This window comes from Carettochelys insculpta, chromosome 1, assembly GCF_033958435.1.
Source record: "Carettochelys insculpta isolate YL-2023 chromosome 1, ASM3395843v1, whole genome shotgun sequence".
NCBI lineage: Eukaryota > Metazoa > Chordata > Testudines > Carettochelyidae > Carettochelys > Carettochelys insculpta.
In genome coordinates, this window is record NC_134137.1 from 62,079,080 (window position 1) to 62,089,555 (window position 10,476).

Consider the following 10,476-nt stretch of genomic DNA (forward strand, 5'->3'; position numbering starts at 1 on the left):
GGGTGTGTGAATGTTCACAGAAATGCTCATCAGATGAGGATTGGCACAACCCAAGGTGCGTAGTCAGTTAAATATTGCTATTCACTTGACTAAGTCTTCTCACAGTAGCTAGCCAAGCCTCCTGCTGCTATCGCCCAGACGTAAACTTTTGAAATACAAGTACATAGCCAATACGTCATCACTTCAAAAATTATGTACGCATTTGAATTGTATAAATAGAATCAGCGAATAAGGTTTTCATAGATATCTTACTTGCTCCACTGTATACATTCATATTACTGTCCAGTAATGACACAACAATTTTACTGGATTTTCCATGTCTCAGAATGAGGCTAGAGTACACTCTTTGGGTGGTTATTTTTAATAACTATGAAACACAATTCAGTATTGTATCCCTTTTAAAGGCAGGCAAACCAAACCCTCTAACAGGATCACACAAATGAGGGAGAAAGAATATCCTCTGCTCCCTTTTTGAAGGAGATTGGAGACACTGATCCTCTCTGTGCTGCTAACCTTACATTATTCCATTATAATTCCCTGCAGTAGAGGCGGGCAGATGTGGTCTTTTCAGAAATCTGATTAACCCTCTCCTGACTTTCTAACAGGTGATAGGCCCCTTATGCTAAGGAAGTATCAACACTGGCATGCTGCTTTGTAGAAGGACAGTGCTGCTACTTGTAGTTCAGTCACAGTTAACAAAGCAGTGTATCAATTCTGAATCGATATTGGATCCTCAGTATGAGAAAGTGCTCCAGTACTCTTAATTAGCACTCAGCTTTTCTGCTGAGGATTGCTGCTGCCTTTGCAAAGCTTCCCTGGGGTCCATTAAGAGTAATAAGCATTATCACAAAAGCAAAAAGTTATTTTCCTGTGACTCATTCTCCCCCCACATATTGCTCTGTCAATGTACATACTTTCCTCTTCCCCTCTGTTTAGGAGTTAATGAGTCTCCTAAAATAGAGATGGACTGAAGGATTTTAGGGGTCAGCACTTCAAAATCCTAAAACCTCGTCTGCACTACCTAGTTTTGTCAATAGATGTTGGTTTTTGTCAATAAGAGTTGAGGTGTATATGCTGCAGTGCTCCTCCTGATACAGTTTGCTGATATGCTGATGTAATAAGACCACCTCAATGAGAAGTGTAGGGCTTACAATGATGTTAGAGTGAGGCAGTGTCTGCTTAGATGCAGGAAGCTGAAGTGAAAATGGATCCCACTCCCAGCAGGGAGCCCCAGGTAGCTTTATCCTTTTCCTGTCAGGGCAACCAGGCTCCCAGCAAGGTACTGCCAGCTGAGCTCAGAGACCAGACTCTGAGCTCTCCATAGACCCCTCCCTAGGTCAGTGGGAGCAGTTAAGTTGAAGACTGACACCCACCGACCCAAGGAGGGTAGTCTGAACATCAGTTGCCACAGTAATTAATGCCATGGCTCTTACATTAACATAATATACGTTAACTTATCTTTGTAGTATAATCATAGCCCACGTTTCAGAATACTGGATCTCAGTGTGTGTATACAGTGTATGCATCTTGGGCTTTAGTACTTTAAATGGCTCAATAACTCAAGTGACAGGACATGAAGTTCGTGCAGTATGATTTGCAGAGCTAATACGTTCAGAATAAATATCACCAATAACCCTTCCCTAGCATGCTCAGTACTGTTGGCCGTGAATTTTGTGCTGGAAATCAGATATACATACATATTGTAATGTTATTCACTAGAAGCAAAATGTTACATCTGTGCCTAACTTCTAAAACGGGAAACTGAATCTTAGTTCTTCTGCTTAGAAAAGAGGAAACTGAAGGGTGGGGGGGCAGAATATGTTAGTGATATGTATGGTATGGAGAAAGTCATGAGTGGTGTGGAGAAAGCAAATAAGGAAAAGTTATTTACTTGTTCCCTTAATATTAAGAACTAGGGGTCATGAAATGAAATTAATGGGCAACAGGTATAAAACAAAAAAAAGGAATTGCTTCACACAGCGCACAGTCAACTTGTGGAACTCCTTGCCAGAGGAGGCTGTGAAGGCTAAGACAACAACAGGATTTAAAAAAGACCTAGATCCATTCATGGAGGTTAGGTCCATTAACGGCTATTAGCCAGGATGGGTAAGGAATGGTGTCCCCAGCTTCTAACAGAAGCTGGAGATGGATGGCAGTAGAAAGACTGCTTGATCATTACCTGTTTGATTTACTTCCTCTGGGACACCTGGCATTGGCCACTATTGGTAGACAGGATACTGGGCTGGATGGACCTTTGGTCTGACTCAATATAGCCATTCTTATGTTCTTATGGCTTGCATGTTACACCAGTATGACAGCTTAATTTGTTTCTTTTGTAAAATAATATATTCAGAAGGAATTTGAGAGTTTTATAAAATAAATCACTCCGAAATAACCTAATTTAGATTCTTCAGAATCCAAGAGCAAATACTCTTTACTTTAAAAAAGAGAGAGACAAGAATTCATATCAGCTATAGATAAAAATCAGTTTAATATTATATGTAACCCTGTGAAAAGCACAAAACTGTTTTTTGGATTTCACTAGATATGATTAGCAGATACACTTGAAAGCCGAAATTTCAATCTTAATTTCATAATTGAGTTGTTGCTGTAATTAAGTAGTAATACAATCGTTAAGGACCTGCTGCATCTATGTCCTTAATGGCATTTGAACAATGCATGATTTTTCTTTCTTAAAAAGTTGTCTTGAATTGGTTAGGATTATTAGCATTTCAGTTTTTAGTAACAGACTGTTTCATCTGGCCAATATTTATTAAATATTTATGCATCCCTGCATGTGTAATGATTTGTATATGGTTTTGGCTTTCTATGAATTACTTTTTATTATATCTTAATAGATTGATGAAGATCCCAGCCTCATTCCTGAAGCGACTCAAGGAGGTACTTACAACTTTGACCCAACAGCCAACCTGCAAACAAAAGAATTTAATTTTTAAGTTCCATACAGTGCAGCTTCTCTGTCCCACACCAGTATGAAGCACCACCAAAAGGCTACCAAGTGAAAAAAAGGCTCCAAGACACACATGCCTCCTCGTTTTGATGCTTCTAAAGCAAGCCATGTATCGGTCACTTTGCAGTTGCCAAAAGTCACTATCACATGGACTGTAAATGCATATGCATGATCTCTTAAACTGTTTTAGAATTCTTTTAACCGTCCCAATTACCTTCTTTTTTTGCCTTTTTCCCTGGTGCCACATGCTGACAACCGCAATCTGCAGTTTTGTTAAGAAAATTTCATAGTGGTAGCACATCTGCTTTCCACGGAAAAGTAACTTCTTTGGAAAATGGTGCGCTGTGGATCAAGACACTTTGGTATGTTGCATACATTTTGGAAGACTTCACAGGGGCACAGTTTGGTCTGAGCCTCCATCGTCCTCCACAAACATATTTTCATATACTTTATGTGGAAGAATAGATTCAAAAATGCAAGCCAAATGAGTTTCATTGGTGAAACTGAAATAAAAGTAACTTACACTTGGCATTTGATTAAACAGTTAAGTTTAAAAAACAAACTACTTCATCTACCAGTAATTGATGTGTGTTCATTTACTGCCTCAGAAACCAGGGTTGGAGAATGAACTGTAGATTTGGACTGGTAAAGCTTTTGCCATTATACTTAATTTTTGAGAACAGCGAGCCCTATTTTACCACTCACTTCAGCCTGTGTGTTCCTGCTGTTTTGAAGTAATCAGATGCTGTGCATGGTATTTTACCTGAGCTACAACCTATTATGGACTTGAACTTCTGTTTAAGCTGAAAGCAAGAGTCCTTAACTAGAAAAAAAATATGTCCAAAACCATGCATTGGTTAAAAAGAATCTTGCTTTCAACTTCCAGTAGTCAGTATATTTCATTTTAAATTGATAATTGGATAAGGTTGATTTATATTGGGTTTAAACTGTGGAGCTTTCATGTTTACTGTAATTTAGTCTTAAACTATTTTTTACTTAGTAACCAGTGCTTATGATGATGTGGTTGGCAACAAACCAGCAGCTATTTAGAAGCATCATAAAAGCTTCATTCTTGGAGTATTGGAAGAGTAATTCAGAAATGAGTCTAAAACAATATTCACATGATTTTTTAAAAAATTACAGACTAGTTGATGTGTGAGGCTGTTTAGAAGCTGCAGTTTTTCAGCATAAGCCTGATATGCGGCACACATTAAATAACTATATAAGCTGGTAATGTGTGAGGTCATTGCTTTTGGAAAATTGTCTGGCCCAGTTATTTTCAAAGGGATTTGCTTTTAGTGGGGTGAAGGTGACTAATTTGAAATTCTGTAAGCTATCACACAAGCTGGTTTTGTTGCCATTGTTTACTGGGTGTAATTTCCCAATGCATTGATGTGAAGGGATAGAAAAAATCTAAACTAATTTAGTTATTGGATGTGGGTTGTATTTACTGTGATGAAGATAAGGACAGATGCCATCAGAGCTTTGTGGATCAGCTGTTTTTTTTCCACGGATGAACAACACATAGCAGGTGTGCATTCATTAAATATATATCTGCCAAGGTGGAGCCACTTTAAAGAGTGAGTTGTCTTGTATCTTAAATAGATACAAGCGTATGTTTAAAATGCAAGATTTTTACTTGCTAGATAATCTGTTTTAATATAGTGGTTTGGCCTCTGATTATTTATAGGTTTTATAAATTTTAGAATCAATTTCTCTTTAAGGTGGCTCAGATTATTCAACTCTTGTGCACATAAAATTGAGTTGAAGTTCATTGTGCCTTTTTTCTTTTCCCAAAAGTTGAGTTGAAGCTTCATATGGTAACTGCATCCTAGTCTCATACTATAGTCTAAAATCTTTAAACTGTGTGGTGTTTGCTGAAACTAAACAATATAAAGTCAAAGTTAGGTAAGGTCACAAAGTTGTGTGAAATTAGAGTTCCAGCTGATGATGATGTGAACAAATCTTCCCCCCTTGAGTCTGAATTTAGTTCTCTGTATGTCATAGACTGACAGTTACCCTTTTCAGCCTGCACTCGCTATTTTCCTAGAGATTACATAAAAATTGAGATTACATTCATGATTTTCCATGACTGTGAAGATCTAATTTTTTTTCTTGCACTCTGTGCATCACATTAAAGTGAATTTTGGAGAACTGAGTAAGGCACTACAAAGCATTTGCTCATTTCTTTCAGTTGTGACCTTATCAGCTTTTGATTGGGATTGCACCATTTCATAGTTAATAAAGGAAACAAAGTATATTGCTGCACTTTTAAGTTTTCAGAAGTGTTTAAAAATTGCATTGTTTTTATTATTTTTTTAAACTATCAGTTAAAATAGACTAAAACGTTCTTTCAAAAGAGGCATCTAAATGTGTTCCTAATTTTGTATATGGGCTTAGGTTTTGTAACCAATAAAAAGCTGCTATCAAATACTACAAAACATGCAAAAACTTATTTTGAAAACTATCACACTGTCTTTTCAAATTGATTTAAGGGTTTTTCTGTCTTTGACCAAATTTTAGCTAGTAGAACAAAATAAGCTAATGCAATGATCTTTGAAACTTTGAATACTGTTTTTGTGTGGAGTTTTATATTTGCTATAGAGTTGACCATCCATTGGAGGAAGGTTGTGTGACTCTCGTATTAAGTGGTATAAAGGTAAAAGTGGTGCTTTTCAAAGACTGCCACTTTCTAGCAGTTTTGAAGATACAGAAGAAAAAATTACAGTAAAGCTAAAGGTCAATTTATTCTCTCAGTTGTCTGAGTCAAATGGCATCTGTACATGATATACATATATGCTTTAAATTTGGGAATAAATTAAGAAGTAATTCAAATTGGGAAGCAAGCAGACTTTTTCATAGCACTTTTTATGAAGATTGTAGCCTGCTAGAGCTTCCAGAGGACTTCCTTTCCGGGTTGCAGATATTTATGTTCTACCTGTTTATTCATCGTCGTCTGTCAAAGATTTAATAGTACACAGTTTAGAGACACAATCTTGTATTATTCTATACGTGTTAGGCCCTTCTGAAAATTTCACCCGTTAGCTTCTATAGTCACTTAATTCAGGCAAAAGCTAATGTCCCATTTTCAAAAAGTGACTTAGGTTGTGGGAACCCATCCTGTTCACTTTGATTTTTGACAATGCGATTTAGGCTGATGAACTACTGGGGGGGCATTTGAAAATTTTGCCTTATAAGTTTTTAACCATACAGTTGGTCCCGCTTATGAAAATTTGAGAATTACTGTGTTGTGATTTGTTGTGATGTTCTTAAGGAAAGTGTATCTTTTACAAAGCACCTTAAAGAATGTCTTCCTTGTTTTTTTCAAGGTGACATGAATCTTCAGTTTTGCTTTTATGGATCTGTTAAGTAGTGGATCTGTGAGGAGATGCATTGACAGATTTTTTTTCCCCTAAATCTCAAAGGATTTTGTCAAGAGGTTCAGGCCCCAAATTTGACCTACTTATCCAGTCTGATGCAGAATCATTAAAAGATACTGAATCCATTAAAAAGCCTAGATCAGTTGAGTTCCTCTGTTAGTGTTGCAATGGAAGTGAACCCTTGAAATACTGATTATACTTATGCTCACAAACATAAAGGCTACGTCTACATTAGCCCAAATCTTCAAAATGGCCATGCAGATTTCAAAGATTTGGACTAGTGTAGACACGGCCAAAGAGGAATAAATGATGTATTAAACTGGAAACAGAAATATTTGCAAGATGAAAGTGTAAGATTAGAAGGATGGGTTATATTGTCCATGTTTTTAAAAACAGAATGAAATCACTAGAATGTTTTGTGACATTCTTTGCTTTTGAGAGACAGTTGGCAATAGAGATAATTAGATAAATAGAATATTTGGGATTGCCTATTCTTTTTGTAAAACTAGAATTTTTGTAGTTGCTTCGGTTTTGCTTTTTGATTAAGCTTTACCATAAACTCTTTGGAAGAATGTAAATTTTATAATGTCAAGTAATGAGAATTTAGTTCGGGTGTGCAAACTTTAATTTTTGTCCTTTGTTTATATGCGTTAGTCTTTAACTTCATGGTTACATACTGTATTTTTTCACAGTATCCCTCATTTCAGTGATTTTTCTCTTTAGCCTCCACGTTCAGTGTGTGTGTGGCCCAGTGCTTTTATATATTGCATGCCATACAAACCCTGCACTGATTACATTAATTTCCTTATGGATGGTGCTCTCAGCCATAGTATCTGCATGCATCACAAACATTAACTTAATCTCACTGGTGTGTTGTGAAGGTAAAGTGGTGGTGTGATCTCCCATTTTACAGCTAGGGAACTAAGGTGCAGACAAAGGCAATTTTGAAGTATCTAGGGCTGAATTTTTTAGAGTGCTTAGCATTTATATAGCACTTCATATGTTCAAAACATTGCTCCAGTCAACTTTAGTTGCAGGGGTAAGCACTACTAAGTACTTTAACAAATCTGGCCTTGGTTGTACAGGTTGAACCTCTGTAGTTCGGAAGTTTCTTGTCCAGCAACACCCATGATCCAGCATGATTTTAGTTAGCTGGATGACCACTTATCATGCATATGGCCAAGTTGTCTGTGGTCCCATAGAGTTTGTTTTCAGCCACCAGTCCTGGCTCTCAAAGTTCTGTGCTGTTACTTAGCTGTAATTTACCCCCAGATGTCTTCTAAGATCCCAGTAATCAGTGGAATTGTTGACAATGTTGCTAGACAACATTGACCTTCTGTGGTCTGGCAAATTCTATCATTTGGCGCTGAGCAGGTCCCAAGGTTGCCAGACTAGAGAGGTTCAAACCGTGTGAAGTTGGGCACCCAGAAAATGGGGAATACATATTGACCACCTGTGAAAAGTTTGATTTAAGTGACTTGACCGGCATCACAGGGCGACACTGGCAAAGGCAGGGATAGAATGCAGTGTGCAGGGCAACATTCATTTACCTTATTCATAAAAGTATTTTTCTCTTCCAGTAATTCCTTGCCTCATTAACTACTTGCCTTCTGACTTCTGCACCAAAAGAAGCAGGGATCCTGCAGACAACAGCTTCCTACACCACCCTGAGTTATTCCCAAAGCACTTCTTGTCTGACTCTGTTTATATCCATCCCTGACTCCTGCCACTCCGTATCCTGAGTCCTACCCCAATACATGTTATTCCTCTACAGTCCAGTATAGCAGCCTTCTCACTGTCTTTATATCAGTAAACACCAAGCAAATGTAAAAAGGAACTCTGCTATTGGTTGCAGTGTCACAGAGGAAAAGTCCTATTCCGTTTCTGCAATCTTGAGATAGAGCATGTTCAATTGCAGGTGTAAGTGTGGCCTGGGGGAACTTTGGGGATGGAGCAGTGCATCTGGAATCTCAGCGAATTTATCTGGAAGTCTTTCACAAGGCTCATTTCTACTGATCATAGGCAAACACATTTTTCAGAGGCTTGTATCTTGACCCAAGGGTGCATAGAAAAAAAAGCGTATCTGTCACCAGTCACCTTCTGCTTTGGAACAGGGACTTAGAGGCCTGCTGGAGCTGCTGAATGTAACGGCTGTAATGATTTTTTTTCTACATGGGCAAAACCAGGCTTTTCACATAACCCTTTTTTAGCCAGAACTGAAAATGTGTCCTACTGTTACATGAGCCTCTCAGCTTTCATATTTTATGGGGGTTTTTTATACTTAGAATTGCAAAGAGGAGCTTTAAAACATCAGCCCTAAAAGCTCAAACTTCAAGACAGATAAACCCTCCACCATTATTATTTTGAAAATCTCATTATTTTTCACTGCATCTCTTGGAAGGGATGGATTGGGGTTGGAACCTGATACATGATTTTTGTCGGTTTTGGGGCTGACGTTTTTCTGTAGTTTCATTCACTTCCAAGCTAAAAAAACTGATATTTCCATTTCTGTGGTCTGATGTGCTTTACCTGGATTTATAGATCACTTGCTCATAGGTTTGTGGGAGGTAGCAGATACTGAAGATTTTGACACTAAGGATTCCAAGTATCTCCTGTTTTTCAGGGCTGGTCAGAAGAACAAGTTGCTGGAATGTAACTAAATGGTTTCAAAACTCTGAGCATAGAAACCAGGATGGTGATGAACAGAGCAAAAAGTCTACGTTTCTGACTGCTGCAGGCTGATCTATGCATGGAGTTGTTCCTGATAAAACCCTACGTGTGGAAACTTACAATGGAATAAGAGTGTCCATCATCATCATCATCATCAATAACCAGGGGCTCAGCACCCATTGGTGTTTGATGCCTCTCTCTCCATTTCCTTCCATCTTTCCCTGTCCAGTGTGGAGTGGCTTAGTTTTTGTAGACTAGCTCCTCACCAATCAACTGTATCATCTACCCATGCTCTGTGGGGGGTCTCCCTCTCCTGTTCGAACCATCCATTATGCCAAATACCAGAGTCTTGATTTTTCATTCATCATTCGAGAGCATCCTTATATGGAGTTAATTAAGAACAACTCCATATGTAAGCAAACCTACAGCTGCCACCAGGACTTCTAACTTTTGAATGAGGAAGTCTGAGACATTTGTTAACGAAGGACTTGCAATGCTAACTAATGCCCTGGACAAATCAGTACAGTAACCGACTAAAAATGTAATTCATATTTTTCAGCAGATGGGTAATTTCTACTGGCCACTCAGTGGTCCTCTGCTCTCAGGCCAAACTTGATAAAGGTTTCTGAGTTCAAAGGTGGGCTCAGCCAACCCTCCTCCATCTTAGGAGGGCTGCTCCAATCACTGGAGGCTCGATCTCAGAACATTGAGCCCTGTTGTAGTGTAAATGGAGGCTCAGGATGGAGTGAAATGTTATGACCAGCAAGGAATCCAGGAAACCTTAGCTATGTAAGACTCCTATACTGTACTCTTGCATTTGAAAAATTGCTTTTGATGGCAGTTTCTCCTCTCTTTATGTTCACACCTCCGCATTAGTTACTGATAATGGGCCACATCCTCCCTGACTGAATGGACATGGTTTCTCCTCTCTTGATGTTCACAACTCCACATTAGCTGCTGATAATGGGCCACATCCTGTGTGACTGAACTGACCTTGTCAACTCTGGACCTCCTTTTGACTGGGACGCCCTCTTTTTCATGAGCCTATAAATTGAGACCCTCCTCTGGAACTCCCACTCATGCAACTGACAAAGCGGGTCTTTGCCCATGAAAGCTTATGCTCCAAAATATCTGTTAGTCTGTAAGGTGCCACAGGACTTCTTGTTGTTTTTCAAGATACAGACTAACTCGGCTACCTCTCTGATATTTGATGTCAGTGTGACTCCTTTCGGGCCACCCACTGCTCTCTAAACTTGTTTCCTACTAAAATGGCTTGAAAGGGCTTGAGTGCTCTCAGGGTTGGGCTTCTGCCCTCTGACACAAAGGAAAGTCTTTCTAGTCGCCTTATCTACTTAATATTAATGCCCATTGTGTAAACTCTCATGGATTCTGCTATGAGGAGCTCAAAATCTAAGGACAGAGCAAAAGAGAGCGGTTGGGGAACAGGAAACAAAA

At 38.7% G+C, this 10,476-nt stretch overlaps 1 protein-coding gene across 1 annotated transcript in view; it reads left to right on the forward strand.

The window, feature by feature from the left end:
- Positions 1 to 5,800, forward strand: part of KPNA3 (karyopherin subunit alpha 3) — an 88,540-nt gene extending 82,740 nt beyond the window's left edge. The window contains exon 17 of the mRNA XM_074987626.1: positions 2,859 to 5,800. Within this exon, the coding sequence (XP_074843727.1) occupies positions 2,859 to 2,957 (99 nt within the window). The 3' untranslated portion in view covers positions 2,958 to 5,800. The remainder of the gene's footprint in view (positions 1 to 2,858) is intronic.
- Positions 5,801 to 10,476: the final 4,676 nt, after the last annotated feature.